Source organism: Haplochromis burtoni, unplaced genomic scaffold (assembly GCF_018398535.1).
Source record: "Haplochromis burtoni strain Fernald_Lab_line unplaced genomic scaffold, NCSU_Asbu1 Contig_222, whole genome shotgun sequence".
In the NCBI taxonomy this organism is placed as follows: Eukaryota; Metazoa; Chordata; class Actinopteri; order Cichliformes; family Cichlidae; genus Haplochromis; species Haplochromis burtoni.
Genome location: NW_024582583.1, coordinates 638,242 through 665,076, shown reverse-complemented (window position 1 = coordinate 665,076; position 26,835 = coordinate 638,242). Strand labels below are relative to the sequence as shown.

Here is a 26,835-nt window from a genome sequence, read left to right as displayed (position 1 = left end):
TGTGTGTGTGTGTGTGTGTGTGTGTGTGTGTGTGTGTGTCTGTGTCTGTGTGTGTGTGTGTGTGTGCCTAACATCTTAGAAGAGTAGAGACACTGTGCTCAGTGTTGTCCAATCAGAGCTCAGGAACCTGCGCTGTTAGCTTTTTAAGCTAACAGGAAGTATCATTTAGGATCAAACTGTGGGCGTGGCCTCATTTAGCCCCTGCAGGCACAGATAATCTACCCTGAAAGTTTCACAGTGGGTTCAGATCAGATGTCACTCACATGGATGCAGCCGACGTGTGTTTATGAACATTTGAAACCCAAACAGCCCAGAGGAGGCGTGGCTCCTCCTCCAGCATCTCTGCTCTCTGAGCGCTCTCCTGTGTGAAATCATGTCTCTGAACACTTTATGAACACTGTTTCTGAAAGCAGAGCCGCTTCTTCAAAGCTCTCCTGGTCTCTTGTCTTTGCAGAAAAGCCATCTCGAAGTCGGGCGCACAGCACGCCGGGACTCCGGCCAACGTGTCGACGTCCGATGCGAGCGAGTCGCCGCAGGAGCCGAGCAGCACCGTCGACTGGAGCGTGAGTCGCCTCATCAGCTCGCTCTCTGCGCAGATTTAAACAGTTCCTCCAGACGAACACGTTTCTTCTGGTCCAGACACAATAAATGTTCGATCAGGTCAATAACGAGCTCCTCCCGTGTAGCGTCGGGGTGATCCACCATCTTTATCATCCTCACCTCATGGAGCTCAGACCGAGGAGACTCATGGTTTATATTTCTTCCATTTCTGAATAATCACAGCAGCAGCTTCACCTCCTCCCCGAGCTTCCTGCTGACTGTCCCATAGTTTATTCCAGCCTCGTGCAGGTGTGCAGCACGCACCTGATGGTGATCTGTGATTGGCTGATTGTAATGCATGTGCACACAGCCAGGATATGTAGATGTTTAACCTTTAGGTTGATTTTCTGTCTTTTTCCTTTAAATAAAATCCCAGCGTTCATTTCTCTGTGAGCAGACGTGCACATCCGGCAGGGATCGATCCGTTTTCCCCACCGTAGCTCGCCACGAGGAACACGTCGCTGTGCACATCTGTCCTGCTGCGCTGAAGCGTTTGGTTTTCACCTTGAAGCTGCTGTGTTTCTGTCACAGGATAACGCCCAGTACGGCGACCACATCTGGTTTGAGACCAGTGTCTCCGGAGACTTCTGCTATGTTGGAGAGCAGTACTGCATCGCCAAGTCTCTGGTGAGTCCGCCCACCGCCAGGAAAAATGCTTTTCCTCACTGATGACGCCAGTTTGTGTTTAACAAATCATCTTCCTTCTCTCACCCCAACCGATGGACCCGCCCCTCTCTGTTGGAGGTTTCTTCCTGTTAAAAGGGAGTTTTTCCTTCCCACTGTCGCCACTGTTGCTCACAGGGGATGATTTGGGGGTTTTGTAGCGTCTACCTTACAATATAAGGCGCATTGAGGCGACTGTATCTGTGACTTGATGCTGTTCACAGAGGCTTGCAAAAGTATTTGTCCCCCTTGAACTTTCCCACATTTTGTCACATTACAGTAAATGAGTAAATCTGATGTTTGTCTGCAGCAAACAGACAAAGGGAGGAAGAAATGCGCCGGGTGTAAGATCTCGGTGCACACCGTGTGCTTGGAGCAGCTGGAGAAGGTAAAAGCCGAGGCGCCGCTTTGGATTTACGCCCTCGGGTGTTTCCTGTTTCCTCTCCTCACGTCTCCTGTGTTCAGATTAATTTCAGGTGCAAGCCGTCGTTCAGGGAACCCGGATGTCGAGCCGTGCGAGAGGTCAGTGAGAGCAGATTCTTTAAAGCCTGAATGCTGTGCAGAGACGAGTTCTGTTAACCAGCTGTTGTCTTTCAGTCCAACGTCGTCCGGCACCACTGGGTCCACCGGAGGCGCCAGGCGGGCAAGTGTCGACAGTGCGGGAAGGTGAGCGTCCGCTCGCCGTCGAACGGCTTTTTTGTTGTTTATGTTGAAAAACAAACAGAGCCGAGAAGATGATGACAAAACTGTTTATTTGAGCCTTCATTACGTTGGTGTTCCCCAAAACCGTCCAGCTGACCGGGTTGGAGTCTTTACTGGGCCAATGCTGGCCCCCGGGCCTGATGTTTAATACCCCTGGTTTAAAAACAGCTTCTTATTTCAAACTGAGGTCAGAAGCTTTGGAGCTGACTCAAGTTTGAGGTAACAGAGGCAAAGAAACGAATAAATGATGGCTTATGAGAACGACGCAGCGTGAGCGATGAAGACGGCACACAGGAAGGAAACGCTGAAGACGAGATGCAGGTTAACCTGAGTCCTGTCTCACCCACAGGGCTTTCAGCAGAAGTTTGCCTTCCACAGCAAAGAGATCGTCGCCATCAGCTGCTCGTGGTGCAAACAGGCGGTGAGTGCTCGCTTTCATCTGTTCAGGTTCAAAGTTCACTGAGAAAGGCCAACGAGCCAAACCGACCGTCCCGGCCCGACGCCGCGATCGTGCAGGTGCTGGATGACGCTCTCAGCTGACTTCCTGTTTGTGTTTCAGTATCACAACAAGGTGACCTGCTTCATGCTGCAGCAGATCGAGGAGTGCTGCTCTCTGGGCGCTCACGCCGCAGTCATCGTACCGCCCACCTGGATCATCAGGGTCCGCAGGCCACAGGTACAAACACACACAAACACACGCGCACGCGCACACACACACACACGCTGATGTCTCTGTCCTGTCTGCAGTCGTCGCTGAAGTCCAGTAAGAAGAAGAAGAGGACGTCACTGAAGTCTAACAAGGCGAGCAAGAAGGGCGGAGAGGTGAGGAAGTGACGTCATCGTTGTTTTGATCCTGACAGCTGATTGGTTTAAGCTGTTAGAGGTCAGACTGAGAGCTCTGAGGGTCACGTCTGTTCACGGCGTTGGGGCTCATGCGTTAACCTTTCTTTTGGTTCTCAGGTCCAAGATGGCCGCTGGAAGCCCTTCCTGGTGAAGCCCCTCCCCTCTCAGCTCATGAAGCCTCTGCTGGTGTTTGTGAACCCAAAGAGCGGTGGGAACCAGGTACGGTCATCCTCCAATCACTCACAGAAGTAGGAAAATGACCAGAATGCACTGCACGGCGAACCCGAAGCCCAAAAGGCAGACGCAGAGCGGCGCTGGGCGGTCATGTGACTCCTGTGTTTTGGATCGTTTCCTCCAGCTTCTCATCAAACACCTGTTTCTGTCTTCTCCTCTCAGGGAGCAAAGATCATCCAGTCCTTCATGTGGTACCTGAACCCGCGGCAGGTGTTCGACCTGACGAAGGGCGGGCCCAAAGAGGGGTGAGACTGCCCACTCGTATCCTGTGACCTCTGACCTCACCGCTTCAGTTAGACCGAGCACATCGTGGGGCAATGAGGATGAACTTTGACATCGTAACGGTTTGGCATTGTAAACTCAGCTGCTGTGCTAACCTTTGACCTTTAGTGGTGGTGCATCATGTTCTGGGGAGACGTGACGACCTGAAAAAGGTCCAAAAGAGACACGCAGAGAGCACAGGTAGCTGAGTGGATAGGAGGGCGGAGCCTAAATCGAATGAAGCTTAACTGATGAAAACCTGTCATGTGATTCCAACACTCGGGTCTTCTGTCCTGTCGCCCTCCCCTCACGCCCAGCTGGTCGCAGCAGATGGCCCCTCCCTGAGCCTGCTGGAGGTTTCTTCCTGTTAAAAGGAGTTTTTCCTTCCCGCTGTCGCCGGGGCCTGGACATGCACTGGCTTCAGCAGCGGAACACGTCTGGCACTGCGGGATTTGATTCCCTGCCGTTGTAGTGTGTTACTGATGGTGACCTTTGTTACTTTGGTCCCAGCTCTCTGCAGGTCATTCACCAGGTCCCCCCGTGTGGTTCTGGGATCTTTGCTCACCGTTCTCATGATCATTTTGACCCCACGGGATGAGATCTTGCGTGGAGCCCCAGATCGAGGGAGATTATCAGTGGTCTTGTATGTCTTCCATTTCTGATGATTGCTCCCACAGTTGATTTTTTCACACCAAGCTGCTTGCCTATTGTAGATTCACTCTTCCCAGTCTGGTGCAGGTCTACAATACTTTTCCTGGTGTCCTTCGAAAGCTCTTTGGTCTTGGCCATGGCGGAGTTTGGAGTCTGACTGTTTGAGGCTGTGGACAGGTGTCTTTTATACAGATGATGAGTTCAAACAGGTGCCATTCATACAGGTAACGAGTGGGGGACAGAAAAGCTTCTTACAGAAGACGTTACAGGTCTGTGAGAGCCAGAGATTTTCCTTGTTTGAGGTGACCAAATACTTATTTTCCACCCTGATTTACGAATAAATTCTTTACAAATCCTACCATGTGGATTCATGGATTCTTTTTCACATTCTGTCTCTCACAGTTGAAGTGTACCTCTGGTGCAAATTACTGACCTCTGTCATCATTTTAAGTGGGGGAACTTGCACAATCGGTGGCTGACTAAATACTTTTTTGCCCCACTGTAAAGTGGACTGAGGCTGTCAGATAGATATGATCCAGCGCAGCACCTGCGATACCTGCAGCGCGCTCTAATCGTGTCACCACCGCTTCACCCTGCACTCCCTCAGTGGCCTTAGATTTGTTGGCCTCTCTCCATCCGTTCAGTTCATTCTAAACTGAAAAGAAACTCTAACAACGCTTCAGCGTACGATTTTGTTCTTTGTTCTCATCTGTGCAGTCTGCCTCCACCTTCCTCCCTCAGCTTCCTCCTCTGTCCTGCACTCACATTTTAAAATCTGTCGTGTTTCCTGCAGGCTGGAGCTGTACGCCAAAGTGCCCAACCTGCGGATCCTGGCCTGCGGGGGGGACGGCACCGTGAGTCACAGACGCTTTATTCCTCACCAGTATTTAACCAACAGATGATGGTTTGTCATCAGCGTGTCTGTGTGTGTGCAGGTGGGGTGGATCCTGTCTGTTTTGGATCAGCTGAAGCTCCGCCCTCAGCCTCCTGTGGCCATCCTGCCACTGGGGACTGGCAACGACCTGGCAAGGACTCTGAACTGGGGAGGAGTAAGTTAGCTCCACCACCACTTCTGATCATTTCCAGTTTGTTCTCATTCTTGGGCTCCAGAGCAGCTTTGCATGGTTCACAGTCAGAATAATCTTTCTTTTTATGACACCGGGCCTCAGTGTAGCTGCTCCGTCTGCAGCAAGCCACTTTAGCCTCTCCAGGCCCCTGAAATACGTCCTGTCTCCATCCTGTCACCCCCAACCGGCACACGGCTGCCCTGATCCTGGATCTGCTGGAGGTTTCTTCCTGTTAGAAGGAAAGGGAGTTTTTCTTTCCCACTGTGGCCAAAGTGCTTGCTCACAGGGGGTCGTCTGATTATTGGGGTGTTCTCTGTGCTTTACCTTACAATATAAGGCGCCTGTGATTTGTTGCAACATAAATAAAATTGAATTGAATATAATTTAAAGATGAACGTATGAGTACAGGTGTTATGCACATTAGCTGTGGGGACCAACAGTTTTTAACATGGGACTGACTCACTGCTGCCTCTGCTGGGCGTCAGAAGAACTGCAGGTTGTTTTGTGAAGGTTCATAAAAATTCAGCTTAATCATAAAAGTGGAGAAGCTTCACTGCAGTTTAATGCTGAAGCACGTTCACTCAGAGGACTCGTGTAAGAAAATCGTCACGTGTGGATCATTGTGTGAACGCTGCTTCTTCTTCTGTGAAAATAGGAGCCAGCGTTGCTCCTTGTGTAACTCGTCCTCTTCCTCTTCTTCTCCCAGGGCTACACCGACGAACCGATAACGAAGATCCTCTCGCACGTGGAGGACGGCAACATCGTGCAGCTGGACCGATGGAACCTGAACGTGGAGGCAAACCCAGAGGCGCGGCCCGAGGACCGGGACGAACACCAGACAGACAAGGTGAGTTTAACGCCCACCTGCGAGAGCCGACGCCCACCCGAGGAGGATCTGACGGTCTGTTTCATTCTGCTGCTTCCTTTCAGCTCCCCATCGACGTCTTCAACAACTACTTCAGTCTGGGCTTCGACGCTCACGTCACGCTGGGCTTCCATGAATCCAGAGGTCAGTACGCTCACAGGCGCGTCCTGAAATCCACCATCATGTCTTTGATAGTTGAGCTGTCCCCTCCCCCTGACAGCGTGTCCACGGCTGGTTTAATAAAAGATGCACGATGACTGTGTCACAGTTTGCATCCGTACTTTAAAATGGTTCTAGCACCAAACCTGTTCCCACACGCTGAAGAACAAACAAAAACGGGGACAGGGCGCCCCCTTGTGGAGCATGACTCTCTAACAGGATTATTACTGATGTAAAGAGACTCCGGCATGGCGCCGCTCCACGTTTGTAGGTTAACAAGTTATGAAGAGCGAGTGTGGCTGTGGCGTCCTCCGCTCCTCTGTGGGGCATTCAAATAACACAGATGATAAGTTAATGGAGCCCTGCGACAGACTGGCGACCTGTCCAGGGTGTACCCCGCCTCTCGCCCTATGACAGCTGGGATAGGCTCCAGCGCCCCCCGCGACCCTGAAAAGGATAAGCGGAAGCGAATGGATGGATGGATGGAATAAGTTAATGGCTAAAATGCCAAAGCAGTAAAGAAGCCGGTCCTGCTGGGTGTCTCTTCCTGCTAAAAGGACCTTCTTCTGCCCCACTGTCGCAAAGTGTGAAAGCAGGACGGGACAAGAACCCGGGCCGACGAGGTCGAAGGTTTTACCCTCTGTCAGGCTGGACATCTCAAAGGTCAGGGGTCAATAAAGTCAGAAATACAGAACTCATTCCCGTTTCTTCTGGGTCGGGATCGAATCGCTCGGATCGATGTTCAGCACACGAGCTGGCTCTGTACTCGAGTACTCTGCAGGCTCTTCTTCGTGGGCGGCTTTTACAGCGGGACGTTCATGTGTTGACTGAGGGCCCAAAGCAGAGACTGCCAGCTTTAATTCAAAGGTCTGTGCAGACAGACGCGTTACCGCGAGGACGTCTTACGACTTTGTGTCTGAGACTGGGAATATAGAAACGAGATGACCACAAAGACAAATGAGGAAGTGAAAACTGCTTAACGACATCTCACCAACCAGCCGTCAAAGATCCCTCATGCTGATCTTTGATTGGCTGATAGTCTTCCGAGCACCGGTCGCTCGCCGTCAGCCTGTGACCCAGCGTGTAGAATGAGTTTGACCTGAGAGTACGCAGCTCTGCGATGGGCCGTTTAATCACCTTTCGAACCGGCGGTGACACACAGGAAACTGCCACAGGTGTGGCAGGTCCACAGGTGTGGCAGGTCCACAGGTGTGGCATTCAGGGTGGCAGCTCGAATCCTCCTCTGATCAGAGTGACTCAGCTGGGAGTAAAATCCACCTCCTCCAACAGACGGGAATGTTGGATTTAAAACCTCCTGTAACCTTTGACCTCTCGTGTTGTTTATCAGCTTTGTAGCAGAGCTGAGTTACAGCGCTGTCTTTACCATTGCTGTACTTTCACTGGTTAGAAATGTAACTTCCTGTTTCTTCACAGGAAGTCAGCAGCCTGTCAGGGGGCTCTGTACTCTGGGTGACGCTCACTCCCCCTACAGGCTAGAGAACAGCGGTGCACGGAGCCAGTTTCACACCTGTGAGCTGGTACCTGTGTCTCTACACAATAAAAGCCTTTCACTAGTTTCCAGGCCTACTCAGAACATCTGGACTCATCAGCAGTATTTTTCCTGCACCTTTAATCTTCTTCCAGGACCATAAAACATCCGCTAACAGCTGTTTATGTCTCATGTGATCATTAAAAATCTGACCAGAATCAAATCCTGTGAAATGAGTCCAGCTGTGTGGTTTGGGGGGGGTCGGTGCTGTGGGGTCTGTTTCAAACTGTTGCTTTGATCTTTTCAGAGGCGAACCCCGAGAAGTTTAACAGCCGCTTCAGGAATAAGATGTTCTACGCAGGGGTGAGTGTGTCCTCGTGCGGCTGCTGTGCTGGTCGTTCACACGTAAACATGTTTCTGATGTGCGTGCGTGTCTGTTTCAGACAGCCTTCTCAGACTTTCTGAGCGGGAGCTCCAAAGACCTCGCCAAGCACATCAGAGTGGTGGTGAGTCGGGCTGAAAAGCTTAAACACAGGTGTGACTGAGCGTCGTTACAGGTGAGCGAGCTCGTTACGGCCGATGACAACCAGTCAGTGCCTGTGATGCACCGCAGCGTGACCCAGCAATGACGTGTGAAAGTTTTACTTTATGCATGGACTGCGGATAAAGATGGCTGTAGCCGCACTAACACCACCTGCTGGGATGTGGCGTTTGAATCTTGAGTTTCTGGGTTTTTTGGAGCGACACGTGACGACATTTGAACGAGAGAGTTTCTCAAGCCTCTGCAGCTCACGGCTGTGGCAGGAAGCACGCGGAGCAGCGCGCTCCTTTATAAATCCTCGTTTCCTTCCTCCTCAGTGTGACGGGACGGACCTCACAGCCAAAGTCCAGGACCTGAAGCTGCAGTGTCTGCTCTTCCTCAACATCCCCAGGTACGTCTTCAGCCTGCTAACAAACATCTTCCACATGCACACCGTCTCCCTCGGTGGAACCCAGCCAGTAGATAAACTGGAAATGCTGTGTTAAAGTACGAGTGCGCGCTTGGTTTGTCTACCTGCTGCAGGTACTGTGCTGGCACCACGCCGTGGGGCAACCCCAGCGAACATCAGGACTTTGAGCCTCAGCGGCATGACGACGGCTGCATCGAGGTCATCGGCTTCACCATGACGTCTCTGGTGAGCGTGCAGCCGCAGACGGCGTAACCTACAAACACCACATCAGACCACACCGTGCCCCGTCACAGACATACGTTTACTGATGTAAACGCTCGTTTGGTCCAGTTAAATCTTTGCTCGTTTGTCTGCAGGCCACCCTCCAGGTGGGCGGTCATGGCGAACGCCTCCACCAGTGTAAGGAAGTGACCCTCACCACCTTTAAGTCCATCCCCATGCAGGTGGACGGCGAGCCCTGCAAGCTGGCACCGTCCGTCATTCACATCAGTCTGCGCAACCAGGCCAACATGGTGCAGAAGGCCAAGAGGAGGATCTCCATGCCCCATCTCAATGAGTACGTCTGGTGTGCGCACTGACCGACCTTTCATTGGTCGCTCAGTAGATTCCTTTGCTCTCATTGGCAGTCGCAGTAACAGGAAGTACTGAGCAGACTGTCATAGCTGCTATTAGCGATGGAGTCCACAGGGCTCGCTTCAGCCCACTTCTATTTACGCTGTAGATAAATACCATCACGCGTATGCAGATGATGCAAGCGGCTTAAATGAATCAGATGATCTCAGTTCGTGTTCGGTGACTGAATGATGGCGTGCTTGTGTGCAGTCAGCAGCCCGTTCCAGAGAAGCTCCAGATCAGGGTGAACCGGATCAGCATGGCGGCGTACGAGGCCCTGCATTATGACAAAGATCAGCTGAAGGAGGCGTGTAAGTGTGAAGGACTGGTTATCTGCAAAGTAGCAGCAGTGCTTCCAGTCAAATGCATGTTTAACTGTGTTTACTGTGTTTGGGGCACGTTGGTTTCATCGGACTGGGACCCTGCTGGTTCAGTCCTCAAACCAGTTACTGTTGATGGTCTTTAAAGTGCCTCAGTGAAAGAGACAGACTGTTTCCACTATCATGAGTCACTTGTTGTTGTTTCAAAGCAGAAACCAAGCACATGCTGCACGTTTCTCACTTTGACCTTTATGTTTCCTGGAGCTTTGCCGCTGGGAGTCATCACCGTCCCCGGAGACAGCGATCTGGAGACCTGCCGCCTGCACATCGACCGTCTGCAGGACAACCTGGAGCAGGTACAGCGTTGTGGGCAGGAGGAGTAATCATTAATCTACTGATTCATATTTAAAAGACTGCAGAATGACACAGATACCTGGCAGCTTTTATATGAGAATATAACAGCTGACGTGAGCCGACCGACTTAATTGTGACGTGTTGGCAATTTAAAAATGAGACGACCTTTAGCGCTCAGACTGCGATCGTTGGGACAGCTTACCTGTCACCTGTGAAATCACCTCACCATCCACAGGCTGGGGGGGTTTAGTCGACCTCTACGTGCAACTGTTTGCCAAAAGCAAAAAAACTGCAGATCCTTCCTCCATCGTACTTCCTGCGGTGCGAGCGACCCGTCGGGCTGCTCTGAGAGGGTGAAACTTGTCACGGCGTGACACATCAGACACTGATAGCGAGGAGCATCAGGGCGCGGTGTAAGGGGAAGTGGCTGACTGTGTTGTTTGTAATAAACCTCAGCTGTGACCCAACACCAACCGAGAAAAGCTGCACAGACGAACAGCAGCTCGCCGTCCTGCAGCACGAGTGTGCCATCGGTCAGGAGAGGTGGGGCTCTCGGTACGAAGAGTCTGATGGAGGCTCTCACTGTTATTTGATTACATTTGGACAGTTTCCCTCTGCTCCTCCCGTGAAATGTAAAAGTGAGTCTGTGGTGTCGGCTCTGTGCGGCGGTGCCTTTCACACTTCTCTTTCTGCTCCTCCAGGACGGCGAGGCGATGAAAGGCGAGAGTCTGTCCTCACACAAGCTCTCCATGAAGTGGTGCTTCCTCGACTGTAAGTCCGAGCCGACCTCCTCCGTTTGCGCACAGACCCCGACCTGCCCAAACGCGCTCTCTTTGTCTTTCAGGCACGACGGCGGATCGTTTCTACAGGATCGACCGGGCTCAGGTAGGAACGCACCTTTACTGTGGCGAGGTGGAGTCGCACATCCATGCTTTTCTATGTCTGAGTGCGTCCACGGATGATGGATGCAGACGGGAATCGAACCGCCGGCCTTCAGATTAGCAGACTGCACCTGCTGATTGGTGCAGCTTTCTTTCTTCTGGCAGTGATGATGGATGAGCTGCAGCCAGGTGTGTCCTGATGTGTCATTTGTTTCAGGAGCACCTGAACTACGTGACGGAGATCTCTCAGGAGGAGCTCTACATCCTGGACCCGGAGCTGGTCTCCAAGGAGACGGTGGGCACCTCCCCCAGCATGCCCGACCTGGTGGACTCGGAGGAGCACCAAGACCAGCAGTTCGCCTTCCCCTGCTCGCCGCCCTCCCCCACCTCCCCTACCTCGTCACACAGGTGAGAGAAGATGTGATCTACGGGGACCGAACAGTTTGTGTGTTTACCTTAACTCGCTGCTGCCTCTGCTGGATGTCAGAGGAACTGCAGCTTTTCGCCCTGAAATAAGCTCCTGGTGTTTGAAGTGCCGTTTCCATGGAGCTGCTCGTCCCTCTGCTCCCCGCTGGGACGCCGCCGCCACTCGAATCACGATCAGAAATCAATCATGGGGGGCAGGAATAAAAACAGCGCTGTGTTTGTTTCAGATCCCGAGATCAGAGGAAGAGGATCTCCAGCGACAGCTCCGTGGTCGATGCTTTGACTCAGAGCTCCTCTAAGACCGCCCTCTGCAGGTAGCAACACGCACTCGCACACCTGCTGCTGGAGGAAGTGCTCAGATCCTGTAGAGTCAGCTGATACTCGGGTCCGCTCAGTGAAATCTGTTTGATATCTGTAAACACAAATAACAGGAATGAGCAGTTTAAATGTGAATACTTCGTTCCATGAGAGCGCCCCCTGCTGGCTCGACCACTGCGCTGTCTGCTTTTTTTCACGGCACAGTGGTCCCACGCCTGCATTAATAACAGCCTGTATATAAACGATGGACGCCGTCTGCAGTCTAAGTGACGTCCAGGAGGGGGCGACTCCTCTGGTCTGTGAGATAACGATCGCTGATCTTTGACTCAGTGATTTTGGTCCCGTCAGAGCCGAATAGGAGCAGGGGAGGGTTCAGGGCGGGGCTTGAGCCTGCAGTGTCCCTCGCACCTACGTCCATCTTTTATTAAGAGTCTACTAACATTAATACATCAAATTTGTACGTTTTAAATTGGCACTTTGAACATTTTATCCCCATGAAGGCTTTGATGCTGCAGTTTGTGGTAGACTCGTGTGTCCACATCGTTCTCGTCAGACTGGCTGAAAGAAGCTTCGTGTTTCCTTCACTCCTTCGTTGAGGTTGATGCTTTGTTAAGTCGTACAAAGTTCCTGTATTAAACCCAACACCAGTCCAGATGTGCCATGTGACCGGCGTGTGAACGCGCCCTCGTGTCCACATGCCGGTGCTGTTTGTTTTCCATGTGCTGCCGCTGACTCACCTGTCACCTGTCCATGTTGTCTGTGATCTAAAGGCGAGGAGCAAAGATTATCAATGTGCATCGCTCCAACACGGCCGCGGCTGATTTCAGACCCGTCATTAGGTACGACTCCACCTGCTTCCTGTCTGCTGTTTCTCTGAAGCTCCTCATCATCCACACACACACACACACACACACACACACACACACACACACACACACACACACACACACACACCTGCCAACATTTCAGCTTCACAGCTTTTTTTTGTGCCTGGTTTGTGATGTCATGGTGATGTCAGGTTGTTAGCCAATAAGAACAGCCCAGCCTCCTCCTCTTTAACGCTAATGAGAGCCATAATTTACATAATGAGTGACGTCAGCGCCCCCTCCTGGACATTCATCATAATATCAGAAGCCATGTCCATCTTTATTATACAGTCTGTGGCCTGAGGTGCTTTGGCGTCTGTTTGTGCAGCTCTCTGATTGGCTGTGGCTCTGCAGAATAAAAAGACGCAGCTTAACTGCAAGACGCCGCAGGTGCTCAGAACGCTCGCTGTAATGCAAGACCATAACGAGAGTGTCCCCGCTGCACAGACTCAGACCTGGCTGACACACAGTGACAGATTAGCTGTGCGTGTGCAGCGGTTTGATCCCAGGAGGACACGCACAGACGTGCAGGCGTGACACCCCTCATGATGTCTCGGTGCGAGAAGAAACTGTTCACGAGGCGGGCGGCTTTCAAAGCCCCCGATTGTCCCGATCACCCTGCACCTCAGATTTAAGCTCCTCCCTCTGTCACATGACAATCTGATGACCTCCTATCTGTGTCTTCTCTCACTGACAGACCTCCTGCTGCTACCTCACACGACCCTGAAAAAGGTAAAAACCCTCCTCCTCCTCAGTTCTGCTGTTGAACACTGTGAGTCTTCAGCGTCAGTTCCAGCGCTTGTCCAGCAGAGGGAGCTGACAGGCTGTGTTCTGGACTCTGCTGCGTGAATTTAAAGTGAAAACAAGTGTAACCTTGTGTCTGTTTCCTGCTCTTCAGATGCAGAGCTGATCAGCTGCATCAAGAAGGAAAACCTGGACCGGGTGAGTGTGGACGTCTTGATCGTTACGAGTATTGATTTCTGATTGAGGAAAGCGGTTTACTGAGCATGTGCACTTTGGAACAAATCGCTGTATTTGCTGTGCAGCTCCGAGAGCTCCACCAACAGGGGGCGGACCTCCTGCTGCAAGACGGAGACGGCTGCACGCTGCTGCATCACGCCGTGGAGGCCGGCTGCAAAGACATCGTCAAGTACCTCATCGACAGCGGTGAGCGAATCGTTTGTATATAAAGGCTAAACGTTAAGAAACCTGATTCTGATGACTGAGTGTGCAAAGACGGCTGAGGCTGCTGTGGTATTTCCACTCTGCGACCGAGCCGCCAGCCTCACGCCACGCTGCTCCTCCTTTATTACACTCGGCTCGTCCTCGGGACGAGTTCTTCGACTCCTCAGATAACGGTCAGGAGAGAGCTGCCATACCTGATCCGTGATTTAGAGAAACGCTCGCGTTTCAGGGCGTTTCTGGAGGTTCTCATCAGAAACTAGAAGCAAAGTACGAACTAGAAAGTTTCAGTCACTGAAGTAAGAATCTAAACTTGTGTAGTTGGACCTTCTCATCTCCGAGCTCGTCACCCTGAGACGCCTCACTCTCACGTCCTGCCCGTTGCTGTAGCTCTCGTATGTGAGCCCTGAGCTGCTCCTCTTCGTCCCCAGCAGCAGGTGGTCGTGCACACAGGTGTAGCTTCTTTGTGGGGTCAAATCAGGTCGTACGAACGTGGAAACAGGGAACGAGGAGTCGATCCACTTCGACTGTCCAGTCACAAGCTCGAGCTGCTCCTCGTAGCATCACGTGCTGTCGCCACCACATTAAAGCGCTCTGATGTTCGTCTGTGATGATGACTCTGTTTGTCTCGCTGCTTTCAGTGCCCACGTCCCACCTGGATGTCACCGAGAAAGAGACGTGAGTCAGCTTCTCCTCCATTCGATTCCTCTCCTGCTGGACGAGGCTCGGCGTCTTCATGTGTGTTTTCGTTCTTGTTTCTTTCAGAGGGGAGACGGCGCTCCATAAAGCCGCCACTTCCTGTCAGAGGAGCATCTGTAAATACCTGGTGGAGGCCGGAGCTTCGCTCATGAAGACAGACCTACAGGTAAAGCAGGAGATACTTCGTGTCCATGCTTCCATAGAGATTGAAAATGTGACGTCATTAAGGGGTAAAACCGCAAAGGATTCTGGGAACTCATGGCAAGAGGTACTAGCGCACGCAGGCTTTCAATTGAAATCAGTCACACAGCGATAAAAAGAAACACAAAAATGGCAGGAAGCTGTTGTATTATTAACTGCAACAGCTGGTTTTATTTTGAAAAATGTGTGATCTGGTTTCCTGCCCTCCTGCTCTAGTTAATAGCAGGTCGAGCGTGTTAGGAGTGTGGCGTTCCTTTCCTGCGCTGGAAGCATGAAGACACTTAAAGTCCCACTGCAGGTGTTTCACCCACTCAGACCCCACAGCAGCATCCGTTATAAACCCTGCTGGAGGGCGGCGAGGAGCGAGTGGAACTCTGACAATCTGGACAATCGAAGCTTTTGAAGACGCTCCGTTGCCAGAGTGTAACGGGAAAAACAACAAAGCTTTTAAAACTGTACTTTGCATCCGTACAAAAGCAGAACGTTATCTGGTGACGCAGGTACAACAGGCGGCGCAGCGCCTCCTGCTGGCTGAGTGAACAACAGCGCGGCTCGGGGTGAAGCTGCATTATGTTTGCAGCGGCGCCCTGAGCTTAGAGATGACAGCCGGGCCTTCGCCATCCGTGCACGGTGTGTGTGTGTGTGTGTGTGTGTGTGTGTGTGTGTGTGTGTGTGTGTGTGTGTGTGTGGTTTAGAGTTCAGGTTTCTGCTTGTGAATGAGGCCCAGTGTCTGAAGCTGAACATCAGCTGTGCCAGAGCGGAGCAGGAGCTTAATAAGAGACGAATCAACATGAAGCAGCGCATGCGTCTGCAAATCACGATGTGGCGTCCCAGCTGCTGCTCTGCGCTGGTTGGTTCCTCCGTGCGCTCCGTTTTGTGCTCGTGGACACAAAGAATGTGAGTTGGTGTGATCGGTCGAGCTTCCCGCTGCACGAAGCCGTTTGCGTGTCGTTCTCAGGCGCAGTGACGGCCACCGGCCGGAGCACAGCCACCGCGCTCTAAATGGATCTCCAGCAGTATTTGACCCACTTCTATACAGTGATTAATGTTGTGTGTCACTGAGAAACGAAGCGCCGCGGGATCCCCCGGCCTCGCTCCGGCGCATACAAAAGGCCACGGCTCACCGTCGCCATGGTGAAGCCAGTGGTAACAGGAAGCAGCCCATAATCTGAGTTTCTCTTTGTCTTCTCCTCTCCAGAGGAGGAAAAGAGTTCATGTGTTATTTAGTGTCTAGATGCACCGAGCAGCTCGGAGCCTTCGCTCCTTCTGCTGTGCAGTTCCTCTGACGTCCAGCAGAGGCAGCGTGTTTGCAGCCCGATACACAAACTGTTCTCCAGAGATCATTTCCTCCTGCATTACGCCCGTTTTCATCACTCACCTGGATTAGGGGCGTGGCCTCTTTGACTGACAGGTGGATGGTGACCCAGGGGGCTGTAGTCTGCTCGGCTGAATCGCATCATGTGACCACTGATGTCCGCTGTGAGGTCACACTGAGAGTTTGATGAGTGAAATTTGAGGGTTTTATTTGCAGCTTATTGAAAGGTGACCGTGGAGGTAACGGAGCTGACGGTGGAGCCCCTCGGCTTTCTTAAAGCTCTGCTCGTCTCTTTCAGGGGGAGACTCCCAGGCAGCGCGCCGCCAACGCCAGCGACCCGGAGCTGGCTGATTATCTGAAGAGCTGCCAGCATTACCAGATGATCCAGCGAGAGGACCAGGAGACGACCGTGTGACCTCCCGAACACCTCGCTCCTCCCGCCCTCCTTCGTATTTATCTGCGTCCTCTGCAGAGAGGCGCCGGGTCTCGGCGTAGACGGCAGCGTCGTGCTTCTCGTCTGCTGTGCGGGGGCAGGGCGAGTTATTGTTGTGTTTTTGTCCAAACGCCTGAAAATCCTCCAAACTACCCAACGTAACAGCGTAAACGCGCCTGGACACTAAAACAAAGTCAAACTAGTTTCCTCTTCAGGCCACAAAGACTCTCAGATCTGGCTCAAACTGCATTTTGAATACGTCTTTATCGACTGAACATTAGCGCTCTGACCTCCGCGTGAAGACGTGCGACGGCGAACAGTGGCGGCTTTCATCCATCTGCAGCTGAACGCTTTCGCCGCATCACAGAAAAGCTGCAAGCGTGTCTTCTTTAAGCTTCTAGTGACCTTTTGGATGTATTTGTTTACTGGACAGAAATAAGTGTTTGGATATTTAACTTAGGCTCACTCAGCTTATTTATGAAGTCTTTGTAGAGATGTAACAGATTTTGTTTGTGATCAAACTGAACTTTAGAGATTTTAGTCACATACGAGCGTATTTCTTGTAACTTGTCACCTGACTGTAAAGTGCGATGCTTCCTGTGATGTGTGTAAATAGCTGAGACGCCCGGTAGACTGGTCAGTGTTGGAAACGTTAAGCTGAAGCTCTGCCAAAGCAGTCACGCCATAGGATTAATAATCACCTTTAGATAGCAGGCAGGATGACATGATGCTGTATGATATTCAACTAATAATTGTTTGGTTTGATCATTTCTGAGTGACCTGCAATAAAGCATGTCAGCAACACTCTCCACGCCCATTTATTCCCATAAATAATCATTGGTTTGTTCATGTTTATGTTACTTCGTCACTAAGAGGACCAGAAGTCTCGAGTAACAACAACAAAAACACAATCTCACGCTTTGTGCTGCATCCAGTGGGCGTCTGTTTCCTGTCAGCACTCACCTGTGGTTTTTAACCCCGCCTCCTCCTCAGGTGTCAGGCTGCCCCGTCACTGAAGAAAACACCACCTGTGTCAGCTTACCTGAGCCCGCAAGAACCAGAGCGCTGTCCCCCAAACCTGGGATGGGCTGAAGTCACTGCAGGTCTCACTGATAATGTGAAGTTTATTAAAAACATGATAATATTTTGAAGATACAGAACAAAGACACAACTTTTAAAAAGCCATTTGAAAAAAAGAAAACATAAGACAGAGAAAAACCAACATGACAAAGAAAAAAATGCAACACAACAAACTGAGACGTTCAGACTTTGTCAGCACAGCTGGAAACGTCGACCTGCTCCCGGCACCAGGAACAGGAAACATGACGAAAGCTGGGCTGTTAACAGTAATTCAGCCGCTTCTTGAGCGGCGTTTGCAGCCTGAGGTTGGTGCTTCTGCCTCACCTGAGAGCCGTTAGCACCCAAACAGGAAAGCGTCCATCGTGGATCCTCTTTTATTTTCAGTGTGTGTGTTCCCCTCAGCATCAGCTGTCAGAAATGCTCAATGCTCTATCAGCGTTCTGCAGATGACGCCTGAAGGTGGCGCTGCACTCTGTCGGCCTCACGGAGGCCTGTAAAGCATTTCTGCTGTTCTTAAAGCTCGATCATTGTGTTATTAGGTCGTTACTGATGAACAGCTCCTCGCTCTTTTTGTGCTTTAGTCTAACATCTGACCAAATCAGTTCAATAAGAAAAACAACACCAAAGCACCGAGATTTTGCTTTAGTGAAACGTTTTTACATAAAGAGAAATCTTCAGAAACCTGGACGTCATAAAGCGTCTGACACTTCGATTAGGGACACTCGTGTTTTACACACAGACTCATAATCACCGTTCACGCAGATGAAATAAAGTCTGTTTCACGACTGTTAGAAGTGAAAGAGAACAGCAGAGAAACCCACTGACACTAAACTCTCGTGGAGTCCCGAGGGCGGAGGAGGACCTGACGGAGCACAGGTTTCCTCTCCAGCTGCAGTTGTTGTGCCAAAAAGTGATTTCCAATGTTTTTGTGTATTTTTTATGTGTAATATCTTTACGTATGTTGGTAAACAGCCTTCGGTGAACAGCGTTTACAAAGAGCTTTTATACAGAATAAAATTATCTTCATAACGCTGTGTTATTGTACTGACATTGTAACCAATCCGCTCCTGTATCCCCACTTAAAATGTTTTTTACTGAACTATCGTAATGTCGCTTCTGCCCTCTTGGTCAGCTTACTCTGACAAAAGACGTTTTTAATGTTAATGAGATTTTTTTTAACTGCATAAATAAAGGCTCGATAAAAGTCGCTGCCAAAAACTGATCGCAGCTTCTACACGGATGTTGTTTGTGGCTCCAGATGACTTTATGTCATCCATAAGCGATGCATTTGACATGTTTCACATGTTATAGCCCAACAAGTTACTTATAGCAGTTTAAATACGAGCAATCCGTTTTTGGCGCACCGTAACAAAGGCTTCCACGCGTGACTGAGCCATCAGCGCGCCTCGGCTCGGCTTTCACTCTGCTGCCCCTCAGAAGGGCTGAACATCTGGCAGCTCGTGCACAGTTAGCGCGAGCTTACACGTTTCCTTTGTTGTGCTACAGTCAGAGGCAACACCACGGTTACTGTTACCACACAGAACAAAGACGCGCGCCACCATCAGGCTGTGGAACATGTTCACTCTGACCCAAGAAGTTTCAAATCGTCATGTTTTTAAAAAGTATCCCATTACTTTTGTAGTTAGATTCCTTCTTGCTGCTGGCAACACGAACAGTTTCTCTTTGTTTTTTAAGAAGAGTTGCCTCGTGACCTTTCACCCACACCGAGTGTTTCCTAGAAGCCGTTCCACCTGAAACTCACCTGAAAGTCACCTGACACGCGTCTGTGGGCTGACACGCACTCCACTCCGCAAACATTCACGCACACATTCTGCATTTCATGTAAATGAGCGGAGCTTGTTTTGTTCCTGGAGACTGGATTAAAGTGTGTGATGTCACCGTGCGCGTGCGCGTGCACGCGAGGGGTTGTTCGGGAGCTGCAGCTGAAGCAGCGACAGAAAGCGAGACTGCACCGCGCGACCGGCCGCTCCTCTCCAGCCCGAAGTAAGTGTCCGCGTTTGTGCCCACATTTCTGTTTTCACACTTTAGGTTGATTCTGCTGCTGCGGCTCATCGGCGACGCGTTTGTTTGCTTGTTTGTTTAGCTTCTGTTTAATCTTGTTGTTTGTTTACTCTTGAATGTGAAGGAAGGAAAGGCAGCAAGGGATTAAGGAAGGAGCCGAAACAAAGCCATGAGACAGAAACGGGAGCGAAGGAATCAGAAGAAAGACAGGAAGCGGAACGAAAGCTCGTTTTACTCAAAGCTTTACGTTTTTGACTCGTCTGGAGCGTCTCTCTCCAAGTCACCTGTGTGCGCTCTGATTGGCTGCGGGCAGGTGAGGGGTTCGTGCTCGCGGCCTCCGGTCGGCCTCCGGATGCCAGAATGAACCCCGAGATCCAGGAGGAAGTTCTCCTGATGTCGCCCCTGCTCCTGAACCAGAGGGAGCATCCCACTGCTTTTCTTTGTTTTCTGATGCAAATACGTTTCCATTCAGGGCGGGGGGCGGAGGGGGCTCCTCGGGGGTGGCACAGAATCTGTGTTAGGCTTTAGAGAAATGAAACCAGGCTAGAAGAGGCTTTGTTTTGGGCCAATGAATCAGTATTCTTTTGAGGGGAACTCTAAAGAGCTCATTCAGACGCTGCTCGGTCGCCCCCTCCCTCCTCCTCCCCCTCCTCCTCCTCTTCATTGATGGGGGGCAGACTGGAGACCTGCTGAGAGCCGGTTCTCTCCTCATAAAAGGCCGCAGGAGGAGCGAGAGGAGCAGGATTTGCTGTGCCAGCTGACATGTGAAAGAGGACCATTGCTTTAATGGAGGCTGAAAGAGGAGTCTGTCATCTCGCAGCACAATGACAGCAGCGAGGGAGAGCAGGGCCTTCTGGGTAATTGACTCTCTCTCTTTGGAGGCTGCTCTCCATTTGTCCCCCGAGCCGACGGCTGCTGTTGCTGTGTGATGATCGCTGCCGTCAAACACCAAAGGAACGTGCTAATCCTGCAGCACACCACAGATACGTGCAAAACAACAGCCGAGTGTGTGTGTGCTCTGACAGCAGCTTCTGCATACATTAGCCCACTTTCATAATCCCACTGCTGCTGCTCTCACTACAATAGCCAGATTACTGGGCTGAGGCGCTGTGATACGGGAGGAGGTGAAAAGATTTGGTTTGGTCTGAATGTTTGAACCATCTGGCTCGATGACCCGCGTCCAGGCTGCGGATCAGCACACACACCACAACTCAACTCACATTCCTGTTTCAGCACAGACAGAAGTCCTGCTTTTCCAGCTCTTTGTATTTTGGCTGTGGATTCGTGTCTCTGTGATTCTGTGTTTGTGTTTCTGCGTAGTTGCTCTCGTGCTTCTTTGTGGCTTCGCTGTAGCCTTTCCGTGTCTCTGTCTCGCCGCGTGGCTCTTACCCGATGGGCTGCAAACATTAGAAACAAATGGAAGGTGTGGTTGTTCGTGGCAGCGCGTCCAGGCCTCTGGCTGTAGGGTGTCCACCTCTTTCTCACTGCTTGTGTTTGACTGACGTTGTATTGTGATGAATAATGTGTAAGTGTGAGTGTGTTTTTGTTTCTGCAGAATGCGAAGTTTGTTCTCAGTGACGCTGCTGCTGCTCCTGGCCCTGACGCTCACCGCTGAGGCCAGCAAAAGAGCCAAACATCACAAAGGTGTGGCTGTCCTTCGTGTTCTGTCACCACAGCGGGAAAGTCAAGTCTCTCTTTTTCTTCTTTCATTAAAAAAGTGCATTCCCAGGAATGCCTGTCACCACAGTAGGCATGCACTCAAGTAAAGCATTAAAGGTTAACGAGCATGAAAAACAAGTTTTTCCTGTCGGAAAACATCCAAAAAACGCTCTTACCAGTTTTCATCTTTAAATTCCAGACTAACTCAGGCAAAGCTTTCCCTTCTGCTTTAGTAATGATCTTTGTGTAAATGACTGGAGTATAGTGACTGTGAAGCATTCAGTCCAGAGAGCTGCTGGAGACTAAAGAGGGAAAAAGTTTCACGAAATGGACAAAAACACAATAAGATGTGTTTCAGGTGCAGCTGAGCTCGTCTGTCAACAGATTTGTTTTTCCAGGTTTGACCTGCCCGTTCTCAGCGTCTCATGCTGATGTACAGGAGCTCTCCCCATACGGAAAAGAAATAGTAAAAACTTATATGTGATTACTCATCAAAGTGGCCACTTTCTCATCACTTTCATACATTGTTTTAGTAAGTATCCAAAACATACAAGTTTCATTATATAATTTTTCAAGGGATCTTATATCTGGTTTCACTCTTGTATGCTTTTCATACAAGTTTCACACAAGACAGATACAAACTTTATAAGATTTATATATATCTTTTCCATATGGGTAAGCTCTCACTCTATTTAAATATGACATTTGATGACCTCGCTGCACTTTAATGTCGGTATAAAACCGTGGTTTGACCACCACTGGGATAGTTTCCGGGTTTTTCCAAGACTAGCTGCACAGGCAGCGGGCTGGAATACAACAGGAAACAAAAATCTGTTTGAGATCATAAAGAGATGCAAATGCAACGACCTGCAGAAGCTCACGTTAACATCCAGCTGAAGCAGACAGTGATGTCGTTGCTGTGAGCGGAGTCGTTTTCATCACAGCAACGATGTGCAAACGTGTCTGAGCGGGCCGTGGCGGTTTGGAGACAGGTTTCCTCCCACCAGGTGACCTGACCTGTGCAGAGGGTGAGAGTGTTGCAGGTTCATCCTCTGGGCAACTATTTGCAATCAGTTGATGACGGTGCAATCACAGATCGTTCCTCGTCACAAGTCCTAGTTTTATTCCAGTGTGACTGAGCTATAAAATCCCTCCTCACCTCACGCTGTCAGCACAAAACAAACATCAAAGAAAGAAACACTCTTCAGATTCAACAGAAACGTCTTTTAAGAGGCAGAAAAGCTAAATTTATCAGAGTGTTCAGTTATCCAGGTGGAATTAAACCACAAGTACAAACCTGTTCTTCTCTTTAGCTGAAACAAAGCAAAACGTTCTGTATGAAAACATTTTATGAGGCCACAAAACGTGAAACAGAAAAATGGCCTCCGGTGTGTTTAAACCATGTTGTGTCAGCGTGTTTGAGCCGCTGCAGGTGTCTGACTGACTCTCTGCTCAGCAGGCAGGCATGACAAGTCCCGGACGACCTCCGAGTGCTCCCCTGCAGAGACTCGGTACGGGAAGTGCATACCTGAACACGGAGACTGCGGGGACGGTGTGAGAGATGCCACCTGCAAAGATCGCACCGACAAGATTCCCTGCAAGATCCCCTGCAACTGGAAGAAGGACATCAGTAAGACTCCACACAGCTGACACCACACAGGGCAGAGCTCCTCCGGATGGTCACAGGGTGGAGCTCAAGACACAAACTCTAACATCTACACATTACATTTACACTCGGGGTTCGCTGCCCTATTAAACGCTCTGAATTTATCTCCAGGATATGATGTCTCCTCTAAAAGACAAAAAGCTCCAATAATGCATTTTATTGTCTTTGATTTAAAACAGTCAAACTACTCTTTCAAGGATGTTTGATATAAAGGAAGGTTGGAGATTGGCCTATAATTAGCTAAGACTGCTGGGTCTAGAGATGCTTTTTGAGTAAAGGTTTAACTACAGCCAGCTTGAAGGCCTGTGGTACATAGCCGATCATTAGAGATAGGTTGATCATATTTAAGATCGAAGCATTAATTAATGGCAGGACTTCTTTGAGCAGTTTTGTAGGAATGGGGTCTAAAAGACACGTTGATGGTTTGGAGGAAGTAATTATTGAAGTTAACTCAGTATTCTTAAACTTAGTTACAGCGCTTTCAGAAAGACGTCTACTGTGATAAAGTCTACTCCCCACTGCTGTGTAATCAATTATTGTAAATGTAAATGTTATCAGGAAATGATCAGACAGCAGAGTGGGTGGGTTCTGACAACACCCCCGAATGACTCGGGGGTGTTGATTCATTTAAACTAACATAATCATCCTGCTGCAACCAGGTTTCTGTAAGGCAGAGTAAATCGATTTGTTGATCAATTATTAAGTCATGTACTAACAGAGACTTGGAGGAGAGAGACCTGATATTTAATAATCCACATTTCACTGTTTTACTCTTTGGTTCGGATGTGGATCGTTCGTGCTTCTCCAAAAATATTTCATATTTCTTACTAAAATCACTGAATGACCCTGTGAAGCCATGAAATAACCACCAGGAAACTCAAATGTTTCAAAACGGATGTTTATTGAAAGAAAAGATTCAATCTCATTTTGAATAAATGAGCTGTAATTGTATTATTTTTGCTACATTTGGCATTTTTGTGACTTTATTCAGGTTTTACAGAATAAAAGAAAAATCCCACTGATGATTCAGAGAAGTCAAAAAGTCATGTAAATGTGCCAATCAATGAAAAATGAATCAATTTAAATGAAGCTGGCAGCGATGCGTCTGGGAGGCAGAGGGGGAAACGTGCGGCGGCTTTGTGGGTTCAAAGTTCAAATCTTCTTTCAGGTGACTGCAAGTACAAGTTTGGGCCGTGGGGAAACTGTGACGCCACCACCAACACCAAGACCCGATCAGGGACGCTGAAGCGAGCGCTGTTCAACGCCGAGTGCCAGGCCACCGTCAAGGTGTCCAAACCCTGCTCCCCCAAAGTGAAGAAGGTCAAAGGTGAGAGTCCTCAGTAACCTTTAACAGTCACTGCAACAGACGACGACACAATCAAGTCACGTGTAGCTTCGGATGATGCTTTCGTAGCAATACTGTGCAGCACCGTCGTGATTAAAAATAAAAAAAGCCACGTTGAGCTCAGACGCCACCAACATCGAGAAAATGGAGGAGGAGCGTAATGATGCCGTTGGAGTGCAGTCAGAGGCGGATCCTTCACTCTTTTACAGAGACGAAAGGTTTTAGAAAGGATTTCAGGCGAGTAAAGCAAAGAGAACATTTGACTTTGTAAAGCAGCCACAAGATGCCAAAAATCGCTGTTTCTGCAAACCTGATCAGAATCTCTGAGCGTTTACAAAAACTACACTGAAGTTCTGAAGGAGGCGGGGCTAAAGGCCAGGTGAAGGTGGCTCACCTGGTTCAGCTGGAAACTCACGTGCACAAGGCTGCAGTTTCCACGTTATACTGTCAGATAAAGACTCAACAATAATATTCTGAAAACCAGCAGGAGACAAAAACGTTTCTCTAATAAAGGAGTTTTTCCTTCCCACTGTCCTACTTGCTCATAGGAGGTCGTATGGTTGTTGGGTTTTTCTGTGTGTATTATAGTAGCGTCTACCTTACAATACAAAGCACCTTAAGGTGACTGTTGATGTCATTTGGCGCTAAATAAATAAAGTTGAATTGAATTAAAAACCTGTTTCTTACTCGTGCTCCAAGCATCTGAGCTCTGAGCCATAACGCCGTCTCCCAGAGATCTGATTGGTCAGTAGGTGTTGCTAACCTGAAGCATTAGCTGCTGAGGCCGGTCGGCAGCACCTTCAGATTCAGACCTGATGATAAAACCTGATCTTCCTCGCCTCCACCAGAGCAAACGTGCGGGATTCATCATGGGGAACGATGTTGTAACATGAATGTCTGATGCTTTGCTTCCTCAGGCGAGAAGAAGTCCAACTGAAGGATGTACCGCGACAGAAGACGGCGGCGTTTCGTCCTCTTCCTCAACGATCGTCTTCCCTCCTTTGAATACACAAAACGAGAGACTCCTCCAAAACACACCGACCGCCTCTCCTTGCTTTTGATTCTTGTTTTTCTGGTTTCTGATTTGATGTTTTTCTGGATTAAAGCTTTTCCGACACTGTCCCGCTAGATGATGAGAATAATCCTCGTAGCTGATAGTTTGTTAACCATTACACTGAGATAATCCTAAAGCTTGTACAGTAGCCACCTGTGAATTCAGACTAAACTGGACGCTGGTCCTCACGGGATCGTCACGAGTTTGTTTGTAGGCGAGTTTAGTTTTAAAGAATCTGAGAAAATCCTCTATGAAATCTATTTTTTAAACTATAGATTATTGTTGCTGCAGGATGAAACTGTACAAATAAGCAAAATAAAGACTGTACATTGCTTTGGTGAAGACTCTGGCGTGATTACTGGTGCACAGACACGATGGCTGTCATAATAATAAAAGGTTCATGCATATTCAAGAACGGGGTTCAGTTTGGAGGCACAAATCACAAGCTTTGTTCACTACAGGAACTCAGTGACCCGAATCTTTAAGCAGACAGATCGACTTCTCCACATTTAAAGTGTCGGTAAGTTCTCCAGGAGTTCCTCAGGGTTCTATTCTCGGTCCTCTACAGTTTCAACTAAAAACACAAAAATCTGCTTTAACTCTGCTTCTGGTCTCCACCAAGCAACCTCTGAGGCAGCCAAAGTCCACTAGAGGCTCCAGCAGAGTCATAGACTTTCATGTTAAAACTTTCTACCAGAAATAAGCATGTTCACAGCCTTAAACGTGTTTCTTAGCAGTAATGACGCCGTTTTATTTCCTTTATTGTGCTGCATCTACCAAACACTTTCTTAATAATAAAGATGAACAGTAGCTGCAGCCTTGACAGCATTTATGCCTTGTTACATCAGTCACTGCTCATTAAACACATCATGGAGAAGCAGCAGGAAGTAGATGGATTAATTAACTACATAAACATCAAACATTTACAGCCCAAATTGTGATAAGAGGCCATGTCATCTGAGCTGGAAATGGAGACATGATGGCATTATCTGCTTTGATTTAAGGACGTTTTGCACCACCGGCTGTTTGTCAGACCAACCACTGAGCTGCAAGGATGGAAACAACCTTTTGTTCGCATTTGTTTTGCCCATCTTAAATCTCCTTCTACATTTAGATGGAAACCTGCGATAGGACCAAACTCCATGAAAGGAAAGCAAAAAGCCAGCTGCCAAAAACAAAACAAAAAAACACCAGTGCTGTTACAGCCGCCTGCAGCGGCAGCGCAGGAGGCTGCAGAAGGTTTTTCTGAAGGTCACGTTGCACAGGGCATAGCAGCCGGGGTTGACAGTGCTGTTCACGTAGCACAGCCAGTATCCTGTGGTCCACAGGGCGTCAGGAATGCGGCAATGGCAGAAGGCAGCAACAACGGCCATGACATTGTACGGCGTCCAGGTGAGGACAAATACCAGGATGATGGCCAGGATGGTCCTCGTGACCCTCCTCTCCCTCGCTATCACTCGCTGCCGCCTCCTCTCATGTGAGCTGATGTCGGGGCAGGAGGAGAAGACTGCCGAGGCCGCCCTGTGGAGGTCAGCGTTGAATGAGTCTTCAGATTCAGTCTTGTTGTGGTCTTCGTCTCCGGTGGGTTTGACAGCAGTTTGAGAGGGATGCTTCTGAGGAGACAAACAAGCTACCTTCACTTCTTTTCATCAGGCGCCCTTACAACCAATCTCTGTATTTGGATTGAACAGGGAGCCAATATAGTAGACACATGCTCTCTTTCCATTCTTTGTCCATTCTCTTGCCTTTTAGACTACAGCCATCTTTGGGAGGTAGAGCAGGTCATCTTAGAGTCATTTAAATGACTCCAAGGTTTCCTTACAGTGTCACTGAAGGCTGAAGTAATGCTATCCAGAGGAAGCGTCTGGCTTCATAAGGCATTTCTAAGATTTAGTACAATAACCTCAGTTTGATCTGA

At 49.5% G+C, this 26,835-nt stretch overlaps 3 protein-coding genes across 7 annotated transcripts in view; 2 read left to right on the top strand and 1 right to left on the bottom strand.

The window, feature by feature from the left end:
* The window catches only part of dgkzb (diacylglycerol kinase, zeta b), a 43,356-nt gene extending 26,461 nt beyond the window's left edge, over window positions 1–16,895 (top strand). For 3 of the 4 annotated variants that reach the window (XM_042226649.1, XM_042226648.1, XM_014338276.2), the window contains 32 exons: window positions 455–563; window positions 1,132–1,227; window positions 1,574–1,651; window positions 1,729–1,785; window positions 1,861–1,929; window positions 2,315–2,386; window positions 2,525–2,641; window positions 2,713–2,787; window positions 2,926–3,027; window positions 3,205–3,287; window positions 4,748–4,808; window positions 4,890–5,003; window positions 5,728–5,868; window positions 5,952–6,030; window positions 7,842–7,897; window positions 7,978–8,040; window positions 8,393–8,466; window positions 8,598–8,709; window positions 8,841–9,040; window positions 9,307–9,407; window positions 9,681–9,772; window positions 10,472–10,541; window positions 10,615–10,655; window positions 10,869–11,059; window positions 11,305–11,391; window positions 12,166–12,234; window positions 12,959–12,993; window positions 13,160–13,203; window positions 13,308–13,428; window positions 14,085–14,121; window positions 14,209–14,308; window positions 15,957–16,895. In XM_042226649.1, coding sequence (XP_042082583.1) covers window positions 455–563; window positions 1,132–1,227; window positions 1,574–1,651; window positions 1,729–1,785; window positions 1,861–1,929; window positions 2,315–2,386; window positions 2,525–2,641; window positions 2,713–2,787; window positions 2,926–3,027; window positions 3,205–3,287; window positions 4,748–4,808; window positions 4,890–5,003; window positions 5,728–5,868; window positions 5,952–6,030; window positions 7,842–7,897; window positions 7,978–8,040; window positions 8,393–8,466; window positions 8,598–8,709; window positions 8,841–9,040; window positions 9,307–9,407; window positions 9,681–9,772; window positions 10,472–10,541; window positions 10,615–10,655; window positions 10,869–11,059; window positions 11,305–11,391; window positions 12,166–12,234; window positions 12,959–12,993; window positions 13,160–13,203; window positions 13,308–13,428; window positions 14,085–14,121; window positions 14,209–14,308; window positions 15,957–16,073 — 2,863 coding nt within the window. In that variant the 3' untranslated portion in view covers window positions 16,074–16,895. The remainder of the gene's footprint in view (window positions 1–454; window positions 564–1,131; window positions 1,228–1,573; window positions 1,652–1,728; window positions 1,786–1,860; window positions 1,930–2,314; window positions 2,387–2,524; window positions 2,642–2,712; window positions 2,788–2,925; window positions 3,028–3,204; window positions 3,288–4,747; window positions 4,809–4,889; window positions 5,004–5,727; window positions 5,869–5,951; window positions 6,031–7,841; window positions 7,898–7,977; window positions 8,041–8,392; window positions 8,467–8,597; window positions 8,710–8,840; window positions 9,041–9,306; window positions 9,408–9,680; window positions 9,773–10,471; window positions 10,542–10,614; window positions 10,656–10,868; window positions 11,060–11,304; window positions 11,392–12,165; window positions 12,235–12,958; window positions 12,994–13,159; window positions 13,204–13,307; window positions 13,429–14,084; window positions 14,122–14,208; window positions 14,309–15,956) is intronic. The other variant, XM_042226647.1, reaches the window with a different exon arrangement.
* A 2,087-nt stretch (window positions 16,896–18,982) lies between these two features.
* On the top strand, window positions 18,983–25,255 carry mdkb (midkine b). Of its 2 annotated transcripts, none has more exons than XM_005936931.3 (5): window positions 18,983–19,175; window positions 20,749–20,837; window positions 22,312–22,482; window positions 23,687–23,845; window positions 24,781–25,255. In XM_005936931.3, the coding sequence occupies exons 1-5, from the start codon at window positions 19,018–19,020 to the stop codon at window positions 24,798–24,800; spliced, it is 597 nt and encodes a 198-aa protein (XP_005936993.1). In that variant the 5' UTR covers window positions 18,983–19,017; the 3' UTR covers window positions 24,801–25,255. The 2 variants fall into 2 exon arrangements, with proteins under 2 accessions (XP_005936993.1, XP_005936994.1); XM_005936932.3 differs by lacking the exon at window positions 18,983–19,175 and adding an exon at window positions 19,713–20,050.
* Window positions 25,256–25,385: 130 nt separating this feature from the next.
* The window catches only part of chrm4b (cholinergic receptor, muscarinic 4b), a 19,950-nt gene continuing 18,500 nt past the window's right edge, over window positions 25,386–26,835 (bottom strand). The window contains exon 3 of the mRNA XM_005936980.3: window positions 25,386–26,530. Coding sequence (XP_005937042.1) covers window positions 26,117–26,530 — 414 coding nt within the window. The 3' untranslated portion in view covers window positions 25,386–26,116. The remainder of the gene's footprint in view (window positions 26,531–26,835) is intronic.